We start from the raw sequence: 19,294 nt of genomic DNA on the forward strand, positions 1-19,294 counted from the left end.
TTTGTAAAGAAGCAGGCGCGGATCCATGCATTTCCAATAGGGGGGGGGGGGGGGCCGGAAATTCGAAATTCGCGCAGACCGTTATTTAAACTTACCAATACTGACAAGGTCATATTAGAAGCACTGTAATTTTATAGTGTACTGGTACCTACAAACGGGCACAATTATTTTGGAAAGGGGACATGCTCACGTCACATCTCTTGTCCGACATAAACATTCCCCGTTTTCAAGTTATGCTCGCGCGCAATTTTTTGACATTTCCTTCAGTGGGGGCTGAAGCCTCTTGCCCCAATATCTATTTCCTGGTTTAATAATTTGGCGAGTGAGCGGAAATTTGAGCTTATGTATGTTGTGAAAAGTGTTAATTGTCACCAAAATATACGAGATAAGATATAACAAATGCATATTGGTAATTTTTAAATTTTCGGGGAAAGAGAGGCTGCAACCCCATCCCGCATTAACTGCAGGTGTTTTGAAATCAAATCAGACTCCCCAAAAAAGTATTAACTAAAACGCACGAATCCAGTTTCAAAAACCAAAAAATGTCAGCTTCAGAGGGGGGCACATCACCCCTCAGACTCCCTCTAAAAGTATTAACCGAATCGCACGAATCCAGGTTAAAAAAAAAAATCAGCTTCAAAGCTAGAGAGGAACCCCCCCCCCTCCCCCCCCCCCCACATACACACACAGACACCCCCTGTGCGCGCAAGCGTGAAATTAATGGTGGCGGTAATGCGTAAGCAGGGGCGGCGGAGCTATTTCCAAAGTGGAAAGCACCAAAAAAAAGGGCACCTACAAAGCGAAATCTCAAAGCGAAAATATACATTTTTTTAGACATTGGTATATACCCTTTCATTGTGATTCCATTATCAGGGACGATTTCAATATTTGTTTTTCTTTATATATCATACAAGATATTGCTTAAGCATCACACTTTCGGCTGGGTGTGATTGTCTGAATATTCATTTGCGAGCGAGCAAAGCGAGCGAGAAAAAATGTAAGATCTGTGAGGTCGCAGAGTGAAAAAATTACATCTTATAAAGAGGAAAAAAACAAATCATGATGGGGTTAAAAGCATCACGGAAGACTGAAAAAACATTTGTTTTAAAGTGACATATAATTGTATCATCTATAAATGCGAGCGAGCGAGCTTTAGGAGAAATTACTCTTAGTCGCTTTAAATTAGGTGCAAGACTAATGATGAGCAGGTTAGGGGGCACGTGCCCCCCCCCCCCATGTCTACGTGCCTGATGATGAGAGGTTAAGGGGACACATATCGAAAGGGATAAAAACACTTATTAGAAAAGAAAAGGAGCATGTGTCAAGGTACAAAGAGTAATTATCAAAAGTTCAAACGGGGCACTTCTTACACCTGAAAGGAGGCACTCACCAGAAATGAGATAGGGCACTTATGAGTATGGGAAATGGGCATTTGTTGACGGAAAAGGGGCATCCATCAGAAATTGATTTATCAGAGGTGAAAAAGGGCATTTATGAAAAGGGGATAAGTCCATTATTAGAAAGGAAAAGGGGCACGATTCAAAATAAAAGGGCAGTTAGCAAAGGTAGTTCACGTATGCACCCCTTCCTCCTAATCCGTCGTTACCGTCACTGCCATTTACGTATGACCGGCCGGCGTATTTTTTATTTACACGCTAGCGAGGGGAATTTCTCGATTAATTCCAATGAAACCGCTTAAAATTCCAATGAAACCGCTCGCGAAGAGTCTACCCTGGATCGGAGAGCTCGCTAGTGCTATACGCTAGTGTGAATTTACATCCAGGAGAAAGTTTGCTTAACTTTTTCTTGAAACACTTGAACAGTTATGGAAACTGTTTGTGTTTCTAATCTCCAAATATTAATATTATTCTGCATCAAATATAAAACATTGATTTCTACTGTGATATGTAAAGGCACGAACTTACGTTAATACATACACATATTTTTTTTGTAACCAAGAAGGTGCACCATGGTAATACATTTTAACAAACACATCAACATGTTACCTAGACAACTCATCACCATAGCCATTGTAAAACCATATATTAATGATACATGTAAAATATAGATTGAAGCAATTCTCGTCAGTTGGCTGTATCCTAAGTGTGATTTATATAATGGATTTTTAGTAACATTTGCATCTACCTGTAGTTGAAGAATAGATACAGTGTATAACATCAATTAAGTTGGAGTTCAATTGGAAGGAAGTAACGAGGAATATTAAAGCAAGAGAGACTGGGAGATGAGGAATGCAGGAAGTTAGAAGTTGAGAGATTACTCGCGAGATAGCCTTGCATTAATGAATCCTTTATATAATGTTGTCTTGAGAGAAAGTAGACGATTTTTTTTAAAATTGGAGATTAGTGCAAGTATAAGATATATTGGAAATAGAATTAATGAGAAAGTTATTTTTTCAAGATCAATACATGGGGGGGGGGGCACCATCAAAATAGGGCACTTTCTGGAATATAAGGTGCACCTACAAAGGGAAACATCAAAATGTAAATCTACCATATTAAGACATTGATAACGCATGTCACACACAGAAAAATGAGAAGAAAAGAAAGAATAATGTTTTTTTTTTAAAGATAGAGGAAAAGGAGAGAGAGACAGAGAGAGGGAGAGAAAGAAAGAAAGAAAGAAAAAAGGAAGAACATGAAACTTAACTTTACACTTAGGCCTACATATTACATTTCCGACTGAGTTGGCTCGACATGTGCTTAAGTAGTCTGCGGACGAAAGTACAACAATACGAAAACAGAAGTTAAATGAAATTGTCTTTAAGAAAGAAAGAGAGGTTAAATTCTAAAATGAAATAAAAGGGGTTATGTGACTCTCAAGGAGGAAATTACAATTTCTATCGCTCATGACGACTATTTGGAATTTCCTAATTTTTGTTAAAGTTCAAGAACTTCCTGGGGCTCCGCCCCATGCAAAACTCCCGGCAACAGCAAATTATTTACACAATTTCTTGCTGTCTGCTGCCTCGAGATCACTGGAGCGAAGAAAGGTAACATATAGCAAGAATCCCTATTTAGTGAAGGATTTATCCCTTTTATTATTAAAGACTCCCGACAAAGGCTCTCCCCCTTCAAAATTGGAGAGAGTTTTATGTAGTTTAAGCTTCTACCTTTTATTATTTACACAAAGGTAAAAGTGTATAGCAAGAATCCCTATTCAGTGAAGGATTCATCCTTTTTATGCAGATGCTTCTTCTACCATTCTTGACCAGAAGTGCGTTTCAAACTCAATGATATGGGCATCATCCCATTGAATGTTGTGTCAAGTGTTACGGGTTTGTTTTGCTACTTGCTGCCTAATCTGAGGGCTCTGTTGTGCTCTTTCAAAAGAGGACACAATAGGGGCAGCGCAATTTAAATATCAAGGAATGTATTAGAGTTTATTTCTAAAATGAAATGAAAGGGATATTTGAATTTCAAGAGCGACAAAAACTCTAATCCATCTCTTGGAATTTAAATTGCACTGCCCCCATTCAGTGTGCCATTTTCAAAGAGCACAAAAAGGCTTCAGATTGAAGATTCCATCTCATAAAATTGTCTATAAGAGAGAAAGAGAGTTTATTTCGAGAGAAAAAATGAAATGGAAGGGCTATTTGACAAGAGCCCTTTCATTTCATTTTAGAAATAACCTCTTTTTTTCTCCTAAAGACAATTTCTCTCTTGAAAAGGCTCTGCCAGGCCCCTCAAGCTCTGCCATGTTGTATGGATCCATTAGAAAGCAAAATAAGCCCACTCAAAAATTAATATATATTAAAACGTCATAGCGATTCATCCAAATAAGAAATCGACGTAAGAGGCATTTTGAAAGTTTTAAGAAAATTCCTTCAAATTCCAGGATATTGGATGTTATTTTTCAGGAAACTCTATTTAAACGAGTGGAAGCACTGGCGGTTCTGTTTTTTTTTTAAACTGTAACAATTCTCCTTGGATCAGATATAGACCAAAAACAAGCCTCATTATCTTCAGTATACAAGTGTCATTTCGGACCTTACAGCTTTCATAGAAATCGCTTCTGGACCGTCAAAGAAAAAGTTTGAGAACCTCTGGTCTACGCATTATACACATCAGGACCAACTTGACAACTTGACACAAATTTGAGGGGGGTTCGACCCCCCCCCCCTGCGTACGCGCCTGCATGTGCATCCCTTCCTCCTTATTCCCTTATCCATAGTTACCGTCACTACCATTTGAGTAGGGCCGCCCCCTCCTTAATAACGACTCTCAAGCCATCAAGAATGACCCCATAATTTATAGATTACCATTCTGCCGTTCTTTGGAGGGGCCGGGCGCGGCCTTTTCAGAAGTGTTTCTACACTAACCTTTTCATGCACTACGGCTTAACATAAACACGCATGCTAAGATTTTTTTCAAAAGAAGCATAATTTCGACTCAGTTTCGCATAACCTAAAAAAAGGAATACGGCCAGTCACCCTCCCCCCTCCCCTCAATACATCCGCCTTCACGCACCCCCCCTTCCCCTTGTCTTTCCCTTATTCGTCGTTACTGTCACTAATTTTTAGTGCCATTTCGTTGTCTTTCTTTCTCCCCGGCTCCTCTCTTCTTTTTCTTTCCTCTTTTTTGAACTCTCTCTCTTTTCGTACTTTTTTGTTCTCTTTTCTTTTATCTTCTCCTTTTCCCCCCTTTTTTTCTTTCTTTTTGTCTTCCTCTTTTTTCCTTCTTAATTTTTTTGCGCCGCCAATAGGGGGGGGGGCGCGGCCGTTTCGGCCCACCCCTGGATCCGCCACTGAGAAGTATTTCGTGATTTATCGTGTCAAACTCCTTAGTGGAGTCATTAAAGCACTCTTAACTCTATAGTTTGGACGCCTTAAAGAAAGCAACCATCGTAGGTTCGAAACTGTCAATAAAGCGAGCCACCTTATTTTAGTCAAAAGGGCATGTGTTGTACTATGCTTTTCACGGAGGCCAAACTGTGCCTGGTAGAAAATATTACTAGTACATAAGGACTTCACTGTACGAACATATTTTTCAACAACTTTAGATAAAGATGCCAGCAAGGAAATAGGTCTGTAGTTTCCTGACTCTAACGGATCTCCTTTTTTGAAGACTGGAACAACTTTTGCCAATTTAATCAATTGTGGTACCAACCCAATTGTAAGTGATAGATTGAAAATATGGACTAAAGGTTGGACAATATGAAGGGTTAATTTTTTTCAAGAGATTATTGCTTATTTCATCATGCATATGGAAACGTTGTATCATCCGCTCAATCTGACTTGCATGCATAGAACAAACAAACATTTTGCATAAAAAAAAGAGAAGTTTTCAAAAAAGTGGTTTCTTTCCAGCATTGGGGTGACTGGGAGTCACTTGGATAACTTTTCAAAAAGTTTAATATAAAAAATGATGTGCAGTTTCTCTGAACTGTTTTGAGAAAACGTATAGTAATCCAACACAATGTCGTCTCTTTTTGCGTTGGACAATCGCACTTCGGCCGTTAGCTTTCTTCTGGTTTGAAACTTGTTTTAATTGGTTGTAAATTGTTGTAGAAATTTACCCATTCACATAATGGAACTACCTGTCTGATCAAAGAGATTGCTGGTATATCTTTGGTCTGATGAAGACAGTGGCCCGTGACCCATGTAATCAAAACTATGTGGGAATTAGTTGCGGTCAACTCCTTTTATGAGACAAATCCAAGCAAACGTTTCCATAATTATGTCCAGAACTCCGCTTATTCTTCAATCAGTTAATTATGTCTATAATTTCACTTTCAAGGATTGGTGTTAAATGTATAGAAAATAAATTTGGGGCTCCAAGACAGTCAGTGAAAGGCTTATTTGAGGCCGGTATTTTATGGGCAAGGTTTAGACCAATATTTGAAAAATAATCATTAAAATATTCCGGAATTAGATGTGTATTATCAATAATTTCATTATTTTAACTTTAATCTTTGTGGAATATTTGTGGAAGTCTTGCTTTTCCAGTTTTGATTACTTTCCAAGTATATTTTAGGTCATTGCCAACATTAAATTGTAATCTTGTCGGAAACAACGGTCCCTGTGTGCCATCGAAATAGACCTACATTCTAAACCAAGCAATTTGCAATGCCTTAAGTGTCTTTTAGTGGATTTTTTTATAGTTCCTGATGATAGAGAGAAAGAGAAACAGAGAGAGAGAGAGAGAGATAGAGAGAGAGAGAGAGAGAGAGGAGAGAGAGAGAGAGAGAGAGAGAGGGGGAGGGGGAAGGGGGCTTTAATCAGTTTAAAAAAAAGATTACGAGCCTAAACGTAAAGTTGAAGGATCAAGAGGACCGTCAAGCTTGACTAGCCGGCTAATTATGACTCTTGACCACTACTCTATAGTAAGATTAACACAGAGAAATTAGTGAGATACAAAATAATTTTTTGTTTCGCGATCAGAATTTTTTTCTTTCTGTGTGTGAACCTGAACATGTCACTTAAATGTGGGAACCTGATCGCGATCCATCTCTCACTATTGTGCGAGTGAGCCTTGTGTGTCACAGTCGTGTTTTTCTCCCCCGTTGATGATGCCGGTGTTATATGAATCCAAAAACAAGTAAGTTCACATTTTTAATATGCATGTCGTGAGTCTTACATTTTCGATAAAGACCTTAATTCTATACTTTTAGAACCATATGACAAAGTTTATTTTTCGATGAAAACTTTATTAAAGTCTACCATTTTCAAATACGAGAAAGATTTCGCAGAGGTATAGGGATGTGGTAGATGAACAAAACTGTGTTTGTTGGAGATTTAGATCTCCCAAGTTAATTGTCACATATGTATTCTAATAAATGAATATGGAATGAGGAATGAATGGAAGTGCAGCTGCATGCTTGAATTCTTTAGAAGCACTCTTCTGAATTGATTTTAGATAATATATATCTTTTCCCTGCTAAGTCGCAGTCGGAAAAGGACAACATTTCCATTAAAATGGAATATTTTGTATAATACAGCATCTAGTTTGCTGATATTTCCATTTTACTACTTCTCTCTGCATTCATAGATAGCAATGATTGCTGTTGCATTGTTTATGTAAAGATAATGGTTACTGGTGATGATTTACAGGTTTTGTGCTCATCAAATGTCGGTAATTCGTTTTAATGGAGAGAGGGAGTGAAGGAGTATATATACGCTGTCTTGTAAAAGGGACTTTACTCTCTCGCAAACATAGCGATTTGTATATGAGAGCATAAAATCGCTATGTTTGCGACATTAATGTTTCCCCTTGTAAGATGGACAAGGTTCAGGAATTTTATAGGATTTAATATATGAAATGGATTTGTAGGATCCCCTATGGAGGACAGTCATTCGAATTTCCGTTGTGTGTCGTTCCATGGGCTCACAGCGCGAGTCCATTTTCTTGTTGGTGTGATGTTGTTGGTGTCTTTGTTGTTGTTATTCGTGTGTATAAAATGAATACTTCCACAGTTAGTTCCTTATCCTTTTTCCTTAACAAACTCTCGCATATGATGCAAGATGATATCACGATATTTCCATGAATTGTCGTGACCTGGTCGATAGTCGGAAAAAGATAGGATATTTTGTTATATTCAAAGTCAAAACAATGTGACGCGTGTTGCATTCCAGATTCGCATATGTGGGGGGGGGGGGGGGGTATAGTGAGCACTATTTTTTCTTCTTTATGCCCTCGAAAATTTGAAAAATACCCCCCCCCCCCTTGAGCGCCGGGGGAGGGGGCCCATCTCCAAAAAATGGTAACATTTACACGTTTTTTCCCCAGGGGTGCTCCCCCACTGGCTAGACTTCAAAACAGTTTTGCATGAAGAATTAATATATTTTTACACCTTATAAATCTCACTTTGTTTGAAGCATGTGATATTCATCAAGTTAACCAACTTTAGACTCTCGGGATGCCGAAAATGTGACTCAAATCATCACTTTAGCGACCATTGTGTTTGGAAATCTGTCTTAGTTTTGTCATACGGAACGTAGCTCTTTTCCCCAACGGGCCGGCTCCGGCGATCTTGGGGTTCATGTAAGCATACGTATGTAGGCCTATACGTTGTACCTTCCTATATTATCGGCATACAGCAAGCAGGTACTATTGTTCTCTCTGAGTGCGTTCACACTTGATTGCGTTCCGTCTTGATTGCGTTCCGGATTTAACAACGTGCTATATTGTTCAGAATCGATCGTATGCCGTAAAATTCTACAGAGTTTTGTTTGCATGCATGATCATACACTATGTCCAAGCCGCAACATCCCTATGTTTCTACGAGGCAAACAGCTGAAACCCCTAAGGTAAATGTTTCTTTCAAAGATATCATACAACATGAGGATTTTTTAGATGCGGTGAAGAAAGCTGTGAGAGAAGCTGAATAGGTCTTGTTGCAGCTAGTATACATTCGCTGAGTTCATGTAGTTCCCACAATCTTAATACTTGTTTACCTTTAAAAGGATGAATCAGAAGCCGAATGTGTTTTAATTATATGTTGGAAAATACTTTGTATTTTCGGGTAAAATCTATACATTATAGTTTGTAAGATAACAAGTGGATGAATATGTAACACCTTGGTCAAGAAGGAGGGTTGAAATTAGAGATGATCATGCTGAAGGTGTCAGTACGAGTAAGGTCAGGAGGTTCCGAGTTTAGGAGAGAATTGTAGTGAATATACTGTATTTTCGAGGTATGTACATTTAAAGTCACATGTGATTAAGCATCAACTTTGAAATTGTGAAGTTCCTATAGCCATAAGTGTATTACATACATGTAGATGTATATGAAGATTGAAAGTTTTCTGCACTGTGAGTGGCTAAAAGTGATAATGTAGTGTTCGTGCAGCGCACACTTGCTGCACACAGACAATGGATTTTGCTCCTTGAGTGTGAGTTTGCTCACGTGACACGTAGAAAGTTTTACTCTTTGAATAGACAATTGAGTTATGTTTAAAGTCAAGATATGTGATATGGCAGGAGATTAATTAAAGGAATTCTGTAAATATATAAGAGGTATTCGTCATAATATTAAGGGATTATAGTACATGTAATCAATTGTGGGATTTTATAACACGTTTTTAGTTACAGGGTGCAAAGTCAAGCACATTGTTGAAAGTTACTCGGCATGGCTTCGTTTTGTTGTTTAGTGGATGATGACTAGGTTAGGTGTCAGACCTTATTTGGTCAGAACCAGGTTATGAGTATTGCAAAGTATATGCTTTTTATATTTACAACTATAAAATACAATTATATCATCAATAGAGATATTTTGGTGTTGGTTTAGAAGAGGATGGATTATTGCAGGTAGTATTGGCTAAATGACCATACTAAATTAATTATATGTATGTATTTAATCTTTAGGGGGTCTGCAGTATTAGAGACCTGTGTTCAGTGATTCCCAGCAGTAGCAGTACGTTACTAAGTTGTCGAGCTAGATCACAGCTGAGGATTCTCCAGGTATGATTTAGTCTTTTATGTGAATATGTTAGTAAAAGACAAAGGTTATATTGGTAGTTTTGTTTTATGTAAGCTAAAGTTTAAGTAGCTAATTATCATCTTTATATGAATGTAGATATACACATGTAGTCTTTAATGATTTTGCATGATTGCTCACTACTAGGAGTATGAGTCATTGTTAGTAGTCACATTATTATTCTTTCCATTGTTGTTTCAGCATTTATCTTTGTTGTAGATGCAAATTGTCGTTCTGTGATTAGATTACAGAAAATCATGTACTAATAGTAGTCGTAGTTATCGAAGTATACCCGGAATATCGATTATGTCACTATACAAAATACACTGTATGACGGTCCTTCATTGTCATCACCTTATCAGTTATTCAAGTTCAGGATACAATGTGATTATTAAGCATTTAATCTGAAACGACTCCAAAGACTTGTGTTTGTGTGGATACACACAATACATTTCAGATATTGTTGTTCACTGTAGTCTACAGTTATATTTGCAGAAATTCGTACTTACAATTGTAGGGTAATTGTGTTTTGTTTCATAGAGCTCGCATAGTTCCAGGAGAGTGACTGGATAGAACGGCAAGGTGTGAGGCTACGTCTAACACTGAGCAGTGGTTGTTGTTCAGGTTAACCTTAGTTGGGTGAGTCAGTCAGAATGGCCTAGTTATAACAATTATTTTTAAAGGATTGAACAGTTAGATTCATTTAATTGTATTGATGTTAACAAATAATGATAGAAGGGTCATATCTTCATCATATGTGTTTCTGTAATAAGATAACAGATGATGTTGTTCATGTATATTATAATCAGTGATACAATATTGATGCATTGTCTTTTTTGTTTTGTATTTGCAGAGGTTTTCTGTTCTATTCTTATTCTACCTAAGGCCTAAAATAAAAACTTGTTGTATTGCCCTTTGGGTGCCAAAACAATGGTCGGTCGATCGGAGTTTTTTTTTGTCGCCCTCTTTGGGCCGATATTTTCAGATTTTAACGCTTTAATACATGTGTTTCCACTTCATAATTATCCATGGTTTGCACGAGTGAGAATTTTGGAATAATTTGATTTTATGCATTTATATCCCATTTAAACGAACAAAATACATATTTTTTTATTCATTAATAAAAAACAATATAAAATATTCTCCCCCCAAAATGCTTTTTGGGCAAGATTTTTTTTTTCTCCCTTCAATTTTTTTTTTTCATAAGATTTTTTTTTTAAGGTTTTTTTTTTTTTCTTTAATAATCCTGAAATATTATTTTTCAGTCAATTTTTTTTGCTCTCCTTTTTCTTAAATTTTGATTGACCCGAAAAAAAATCAAGCCAAGGCTATCTATAACAGTTATTGACTGGCAGGGGGTATATAACATTCTTTGGACCTGAAGGGAGTTATTTTTTCCCTCGTGACCATATTTTCCCTCAGCGCTGCGCGCTTTGGGAAAATATAACCACTTGGGAAATATAACTCCCTTCAGCAGTCCAAATAATGTTATATTACACTCCTGCCAGTCAATAACTCTATATTGTTTGGCTTCCATTGTGTTCGATCTGCGTCCATAAGCTAGACTACAACAATGTTGTTTTTAAAGGTGTGGAAATTGGTAATGGCTCAAGTTTATCATGTACATTTCTCATTCTATTGAAAATAAGTAAAGCTGTACTTTTCTTGAAGGCATGATTTGTGCTTTAGTAGGACGTGGTCCCCCCCCCCCCTGCTCAGTGTCATCAACTACTTATCAATGTGGGTCAAGTGACGACGTAACAAGATTCAAGTCCACCGATTTATCTTGCCTTAAAATAATCTAGATTTCACGATCTGAGCTTATTAGACGCCCAGGCTACGAAACAAAGGGTGATAGACGATACTCCATTAAAAAGTGACTCGATAGTATTGTTGAAGGTTGATGAAAATACTGCATAGATTTTGTATGAAATGTTACTTATTATATTCCTTGTACTGTACTAACCCTCTAACATGCACAAACTACTGAAACAATTCTCAAACCACAACGATATTTATGGTTTTCCTTGAAGGCGTCACTGTGCGACGCCCTCAGTAAATTTTCCCAACCATTTTTGAATTTCCCCAACCGTTTGCCATGAAAAAGAGACATAGAACAGGCTTTTACAAAAACTGTCAACACTTAAATTGTCGGGAATGGTTTATACAGCTAATTCATTGCTTTGTGACGAGTTTTCATTCACCTAAAATGTAATTGAATTGTAATAATATAGTTTGGAGAATAAAGGCCTGCTTCACTCAAACTTTAAGACCATCTTTAATTGTATATCTGGCATTGAAATCACTACATTTAATAGCACCGTTTTCCCTCATCTGAACAATGCTACTAGGACACTTTAATGTCGATGCATAATAAGTTAAGTCATTTAAACCGTTGACTAAAGGTTTAAATTCTTGGACTTAAGGCTCGTTCACATTTGCCACAATTTATTTGTGCACTAAATGAATGAAATGTGGGAACAGAAAAGAAGTAGCTGTGCATTATAAAGGCTCTACGGAGTACGTACTTACTTATCTGTGTTTTATGAGATTCAAAACGTGAAGCGCAGGACGCTTACAAAATACAGCGATATATACCTGCAGTTTATTGTGACATTCTGGTAACATGCCTTTAGTTATTTACTGTTTGGAAAAAAAGAACATCTGTTATCAATGTGGTTACACTATGAATGTAAATAAATAAAACATATACCTGTCAGCAGTGGCGTACGAAGGATTTTTTTCGAGGGGGTGTTTGAAAATCGCGCCGACCGATATTTATCTCAGTGGGTAGTGAGCAATATTCGTTTTGCCTTTTTGCTCCCCCCCCCCCCAATTTTAAAATCGCGCCGACCGATATGTCGCTCAGTAAGCAAAAAAAATTAAAAAAATTGAGGGGTGGGTTTAACCCCCAAAACACCCCCGCCCCTGCGTACGCGCCTGCCTGCCAGTAGAAAAACCACTCACTCATATATTACAATACATTAACTCGCAGCTCAAGCAGCATAGAACAGTTCCTTTTCTCTTGAATTGCGATTCAACTGATTATAACCAAAGATTAAGACAATTTGATCATTTGTTCTTCTTATTATTATTGTCTTCTGTCCATCTACCGCGACAATGCCGAACTGTTTATATCGTCACTTGTTGTTCGTGTTTGCTTCTTAATTTCAGAATGGACAACGTAGAGGAAATCAGTAAGGCCAGATACATAGCGACTGAACCCATCAATTTTCTTCTTTTTGGAATTCAAGGGATGCTGACTACCCTCCGCACACTCTACATCCAAGAGACTCTCGCCAGTGACTATGAGTACAACTTGCTTCCTCAACAAGATGGCAATTGCTCACTTCCGAACGTGTCCAACCCCCTTGAAGTCCAGATCAACTCTGAGACAGCACTGTGGGTTATGTGGTTAGCAAGCATCTCGACCTTCTTACCCATCCTCACTGCATCTGTTCTGGTTGCTTCTTCGGATTTCATCGGTCGGAAACCCATTCTGATATTCTCAGCGACCGGTCACCTCATTGCGTCTCTTATATATCTCCTTGTTGCTGTGGCGAGGCTGCCCCTTGCTGTGACCTTCCTCGCAGCCATAACGTTAGGAATCTGTGGTGACACATCGGCAGCATTTACTGTCTGTACTGCTTATATTGCGGACTCTACAAGTGGTAATACCCGCACACAGAGACTAGTTTTACAATCACTCGTCCTATATGCAGGATGGGGTAGCGGCCAGGCTGTTGTTGGTGTGCTTCTACGGTACCTCGGTAACTTCCCCGTGTGTTTCGCAGTGCCAGTAGCACTATCCGTCATCAATTTAGCGTACACAATATGTCCGGGGGTACTCCTTGAGACGATATCCCCTCGAGAGCATTTCAATGCCAAGAAAGTCCTCCGCAAAAGTTTCAAGAACCTCCGAGGCATTTTCCGCAGGAGGATGTCGGGTGGAAGATGGAGGTTGTGGTGTCTGATCACCATTGTTTGCCCAATAAGTCTCGTAAATGAGAGCATTTACGATGTCATCGTCATCTATGGTCTTGGAAGCCCATTCTGTTGGACAGCTGATGTCGTAGGCTACTATTCTGCTGCCGTCTCTCTCTTTCCTGCAGGAGGTAGGTCCTCATAATTTTTGTAACAAATAAGGATCCAGACGTTGACACCAGTCTTTCGTAGTTACTGTAGGGCACTTTAAGAGATTATGGTTTTAGTTAGCCTAATGGGAGTATTTGAAAGAAAAAGGGACGTTATAGGGCATTCCTATTTGAAAATCTATACGGCAAATTAAAAATGTTGGAGCAATAAGTGTTGGAACTAATGGGGCCAATCTGTTGACTATAATGACTCAAGTTTGCTACAAACTATCAGCCTATTTGACAAAAATGGAATGCCATTAGAGATCTCGGACTGCTATCTGAGCTGAAATGCAAGTTTTGCTATATTTTATTATATTTTTAGGTGACTTTTTGTCGGGGTCTAAGAGTGCTTTTTTGTGTATTTATCCTTTTTTTTCCCTTTCTACATCCGTTACAAAAAACAAAAAAAAAAAAAAAAAAAAAAAAAAATCTTCTTTAAAAAAGAGTGATCCTGACTATATAGATTTTAGGTTTAAATTACATTTTCGAATTTTTCATAACCCCCCCCCCCCCTCTATGATTGAATTTATATGTAGCAATCAAACTTGTTTATACGTTTAAACAATTACAATGTATGATGAGCAGGGGCGGCGATTTCTTTTCATGACCGGGGGGGGGGGGACGAAATGCGAGGAACGAGGGAAGAGTGACGTAATGAGCAAAAACGGTTTTTTTTTTTTGGGGGGGGGGGGGGGGGAGAAAAAAATCCGCATCATCACCGCTCTTACATGTTACATGCAGGCCCCGCGAAACGTTTTTCAAGGTGGGAGTGGGGGGGGGGGGCTAAAGTATTTGCGATCAGATAGAGCAAAGCAAGTGGGGCGTAAATTGGCGTGGGGTCCAGGGGCGGAGCCCCATGAAGCTCAGAGTTTTTATGCATTTAATAAGGGTCAGATGAGCATATTTTGATACCTTATTTGTGACACTTGCATGCAGGTCACTAATCGGAGTGGGGTCCAGGGGGCGAAGCCCCCAGAAGCTCAGCGGCTGTAGGCATTAAATTGCGATCAGATGAGCATCCAGGGGCCGCCTTAGGGCCCTTGGTGGGGTCTAAGGGCGGAGCCCCCGGAAGCTCAGGGTTTTAGACTTTTGAATATGGTCAGATGAGCATCCAGTGGCCTGCCGAGGGCCCTGGTGGGGTCCAGGGGGCGGAGCCCCCGGAAGCTCAGGTGTTTTAGGCATTTAATTGTGGTCAGCTGAGCAACCAGGGGCCCGCCTTAGGGCCCTTGGTGGGGTATAGGGGCAGCAACATTTGTAAATTAGTCACTGGTATCGAATTAGAAAATGAGTTTTATCGGGAGGGGGGGGGGGGGGGCTACCCCAAGCCCGAGTGAGTGAGCATAATTAATGAGAGGTGTGAAGGTGACGAAAGTGATTACCCCCTCATAGGTTTTGAAGTTTTGTTGTATTACAGAATTATATTCCTTAGCATTCCTTACAAAAATCGAGGGGGGGGGGGGGGACGTGTCCCCCCCCCCCGTCCCCCCCCCCCCCCCCCGGGATCGCCGCCCCTGATGATGAGGATCAAGTAAACAATACTAACACCATACAATCTAAGTTGCATCTTAAATTCAGAATTTATAGCTTCTCATGTATTCTTTGAAGTGTAATATTGTCTTCAGTATCAAGATCAATGTGATATCGGTGTCGGCCCGGTCGCGGTACGCTCGTCTGCGCTGCTCTACAGTAATTCAGTGACAGTATACGTTATTGTTATAATTATGATTATTTTTATGAAGGTTGGTTTGAAAAATATAAAACAAATATATCATGTACTATATATTTCAGTGAAATTATGGACTCCTCGGCGACAGAAATAGCACTATTTTCTTCGGGGCTACATCTCTCAAAAGTGTGCTATTTCTGTCACCTCGATCCATAATATTAAATAGAGCTTCTCAGTGCATGATATATTTGTTTACTATCAAATACTACAACCATAATCATCATTATTTTCATTACTAATAGTATTGTTATGCCTATTATTATTATATTTTTGATTAATTAAATTCTGTTCAGTGATTGGTCAACATACCATCATGTGACCAAAAGCAACATTGCTATGATTTTCCCGATAAGAGAAACGTGACGTCATCCATGGTATAGTGCACTATACCATAGATGACGTCATAGATATGCGATCGATCAATCGATCGGTCAAGACCACACACACACACAAAAAAAAACCACTAGTGAAATTATGGATTCCTCGGTGACAGAAATTATTATTATTATATTTGAAAAAATATAAAACAAATATATCATGCACTATTTCAAGCCACTAGTGAAATTATGGATTCTTCGGCAACAGCAATACTATTTTCTTCGGGAAAAGCGCGATTCCTGCCGATCCGATCCATAATTTCAATTAAAGCCTCTCAGTGCATGGTGTATTTGTTTATTATCATCATTATTATCATCATCAACATTGTATGTATATATTCATTTGCTTGTTTGTATGTTTTATGTTTGTTGTTTCTTCTCTCTTTCACAGTTGCAGCGCTCATTGTGAAGCCGCTACTGAGATGCTTTTCGGAATACTGGCTCATCCATTTTTCGATCATTTCTTTCCTCGCCCAAATAGTGACGTCAGCATTGGCACAGAATACTGTTCAGCTAGCCATCATTGGTAGTGTAAACTTCTAAACATGTACAACCCACTACTTTTGCCATATTACAACACACTCCATCAAGAGCTCTGAAACGGCAATCCAACCCTTGTATTTGTATCAAAACAGAAAATAAGACAATAAAAATGGAGAAATTCGAAATAAATCCGACCAATAATAAGAAAGTTAGGAATGTTTGAAATATGAGATCATTAAGTCTATGGGAATCTCAAATTGGCAGTTTGGTCAGTGGATTGTGACGTAGTCGCGGATAACTCTCCCGTTTGTCGTGTACACAATTATCATTAATTTATGTTTTTCTCCTAAGTGCCTTCTCCCTTGGAGCACTGCTCAGAATACAAGTTATGAATAGCATACTAGTATAGGTCTTAACATTTACCTTAACTCACCTTTTGCTATCCAATTTTAGCAACTGTCGTCAGCTTCATGAGAACCACCGCTTCACCTGTTTGCAAAGATCTCATTTCCAGAGCGGTAACAAAGAGAGAGCATGGTAAGAACTCAGTTCGTTGACACATGATCAGTGTTTATTTACTTCCTTTTTTTTGGGGGGGGGGAGGGGGGAGGGGGGAGGGGGTCGTTGCATAATATACATTTTTGTTCTTCAATGCAATGAAATTCCGAGAGATAATATGTAGTTTTTGTTGGTAATTCGCTTCATCACGTTGCATAAAACTTACCATTGATGGTAACTAAGCTATCAATGGCAACTTACATGGTATTACCAGGGCTCAACAGCCAATCAAAATCAAGGTTTCCATGGTAGTTACCATTGATGGTAAGTTTTGTGTGTTTTTTTTTTGTAATGTTAGGACATTTCAAGAAACTTAGCGTAGTTTATTCGGTTATGCGCTTTATCACGTCGATTTACACGACGACAGACTGAAAACATAGTTCATTGGAAAGCAAGAAACAAATAAAATTCTGGATTTGATATACAGTGTTTTAATTCCCCCATACATAGAATATACATTATATTTGATTTCTATACATATTACAGGAAAAAAATTATCATGTTCGAAAATGTATGTATCATCATGCGGTAGTCAGTAAGGAAGTTTCAGGCCACAATCAGTCGCAGATGGCTGGAATCATTTTTTGTTTTATCTTTCCAGGAATGTATTTCGCCTTGTTATCCCTTGCCACGAGTATAGTGGCTGTTTGTTCACCCTTCCTCATCAATGGACTATTCGCATACACGAATAAGATTGGCTTCCCTCAAATCACATTTTATGTGACTTCAGTTATTCTACTTTTCCCTATGACATTGAATGGGTAAGTCAACAATTGTATACTTACTTTATACATCGACGATGTCTCTAAAACACTATTTTTGAGACAAAATAAACTAACACGCAATTTAGATATACTATTCTATTGTATATGTTCCATGGAAATCATGTTAATATTACGTAATACGTTATTATCAAGTTCGCACATTTCACTTGGTGACGCACAAGGCTATTGAAATTGCCTAAAGTTGATTTTCGAAAGTATTTGCTTTCGTGTTCTACGTGCCTTACAGCTATATTATTACCCAGGTCACATTATTAAAGCTTTCGCGCATACTGTTTTCATAGTTTGTACTCCTTTGGGAGCATTCCAGCCACTATGCTGGGCAAACTACAATTACTTTCGCATCCTACCGGTAATGACCGGGTACCCAATTAGCACTGCATGAGGTTAAGAGTGGAAAATATAGATTAAGGTATTGATTAATGAAATACTATGGAAATATTTTAATTCATGTATCATAATAACTTAATTTAGTTCAAAGTATGAAGGATTATTATCTTTGCTGATAGTCTTATATTGTAATTTCTGCAGCAAGAAAATCTGAACGAAGATATAAATTCTCAAATCTATTGGTAATTTGGCGGTAGATGATGTAAGCAACATATCCTGCATGGCTGGATGCATAGTTATATTTCTGCCTTCTTTATGACTTAAGAAGTCGTCAACAAATAATTATAAAAACAATTCACATGTATCCGACTCTTATATTATTTTGTATTTTACATCTATTTTTTAATTTTAGAATACTGCAGAACTACGTTCAAAAGACACAGAGGGAAAAGGAGTCGTCAAAACTCGACGACCAAACCGACGGATCTCGTAACCAATCTCTACGTCTTGAACCCAGCGACGATGAAATTTAAATTTTGCCTCGAACTTGAAGCAATGCCAATCAACATTAAGCGAATAAGTACCAGTAATATCAATGCTTGATTATAAGTATAAGTATCTTAAATAATGTGACTAATATAGTTACGATATAACGTAGTTGTTAGGAGTGCTCTCATATACCTCGACATAATTGTGAGTGCTAAAGGTATGACCTTTACAATTGATGACTATGACACGACATACCATAATAAATATATGTATTTACTGGGGTGCTCCAGTACGCCCCCCTCTCCCACGATGTAAGATGTTAATATGTATTATGTTATGCTATGGTCACATAACCCAAAAGTAGCCTGCTCGGCGGCCAAGCGGCGAGTTTTTAACCAATTCTGCCCAGCGGCTGCCCGAACACCGAGCGGCGGCCGCCCAGGCACCGCTCGTTTTCAGGGCATCGCTCGGTCGCCGCTGAAGTTTTAGCACGGAGTTAAAATTTGGGCGGCGCCTGCTCACTTTTCACTCGCTGCCCTAAATACGCTCGGTGCCTGGGCGGTCGCCGCCCGGGCACCGACCTAATTGCTGGGCGATGCCTAAATTCCAGCAGCGACCGAGCAGGCTACTGATCGGTCGGTCGCTGCTCTGATTTGTGACCATATAGCTTAAGTTCATAACGTTAGAAAAGCAGAGCCGTTCAAAAACTGGGGTTCTAGGGACTCCCTCTCCTCCAAAGGAGAATATGATCGAACAGAATTGAGGCAAAATGAAGCTGAAGGTATTGTTCAGTCTTGATGTGAAAAGGAGGGCACCCTATATACAAAAAAATCTCAGCCTCATCGGTGGATGTGGCAACCGAAAACCAGGGACCCCGCAAGAAAGGTTTGATCGGGTGCGGAATAGGTATAGAACCTGGTATGACTAGGTGAAGTAATGTAAGGAGACTACGCTCAAATGTGACACTCATCCGGCAGTC

At 38.8% G+C, this 19,294-nt stretch overlaps 1 protein-coding gene across 6 annotated transcripts; it reads left to right on the top strand.

Moving 5' to 3' along the window:
* The first annotated feature begins 6,284 nt into the window (after positions 1 to 6,284).
* LOC582728 (proton-coupled folate transporter) lies at positions 6,285 to 18,625 on the top strand. Of its 6 annotated transcripts, none has more exons than XM_030975681.1 (8): positions 6,287 to 6,557; positions 9,323 to 9,418; positions 9,975 to 10,073; positions 12,609 to 13,549; positions 16,065 to 16,199; positions 16,610 to 16,693; positions 17,316 to 17,475; positions 18,239 to 18,625. In XM_030975681.1, exons 4-8 carry the CDS (start codon positions 12,610 to 12,612, stop codon positions 18,357 to 18,359), a joined length of 1,440 nt encoding a protein of 479 aa, XP_030831541.1. In that variant the 5' UTR covers positions 6,287 to 6,557; positions 9,323 to 9,418; positions 9,975 to 10,073; position 12,609; the 3' UTR covers positions 18,360 to 18,625. The 6 variants fall into 6 exon arrangements, with proteins under 6 accessions (XP_030831540.1, XP_030831541.1, XP_030831544.1 ...); XM_030975683.1 differs by lacking the exon at positions 6,287 to 6,557 and adding an exon at positions 8,043 to 8,266; XM_030975682.1 differs by lacking the exon at positions 6,287 to 6,557 and adding an exon at positions 8,288 to 8,652.
* Positions 18,626 to 19,294: the final 669 nt, after the last annotated feature.

This window comes from Strongylocentrotus purpuratus, unplaced genomic scaffold (genome assembly GCF_000002235.5).
Source record: "Strongylocentrotus purpuratus isolate Spur 01 unplaced genomic scaffold, Spur_5.0 spur5_scaffold_8, whole genome shotgun sequence".
NCBI lineage: Eukaryota > Metazoa > Echinodermata > Echinoidea > Camarodonta > Strongylocentrotidae > Strongylocentrotus > Strongylocentrotus purpuratus.

Coding starts and splice junctions, on each gene's coding strand:
- LOC582728 (XM_030975680.1), top strand. CDS start 6,526: ATGATGCCGGTGTTATATGAATCCAAAAACAA. Junction 13,550..16,064: donor CTCTCTCTTTCCTGCAGGAG/GTAGGTCCTCAT, acceptor TCTCTTTCACAG/TTGCAGCGCTCATTGTGAAG. Junction 16,200..16,609: donor TGTTCAGCTAGCCATCATTG/GTAGTGTAAACT, acceptor ATCCAATTTTAG/CAACTGTCGTCAGCTTCATG.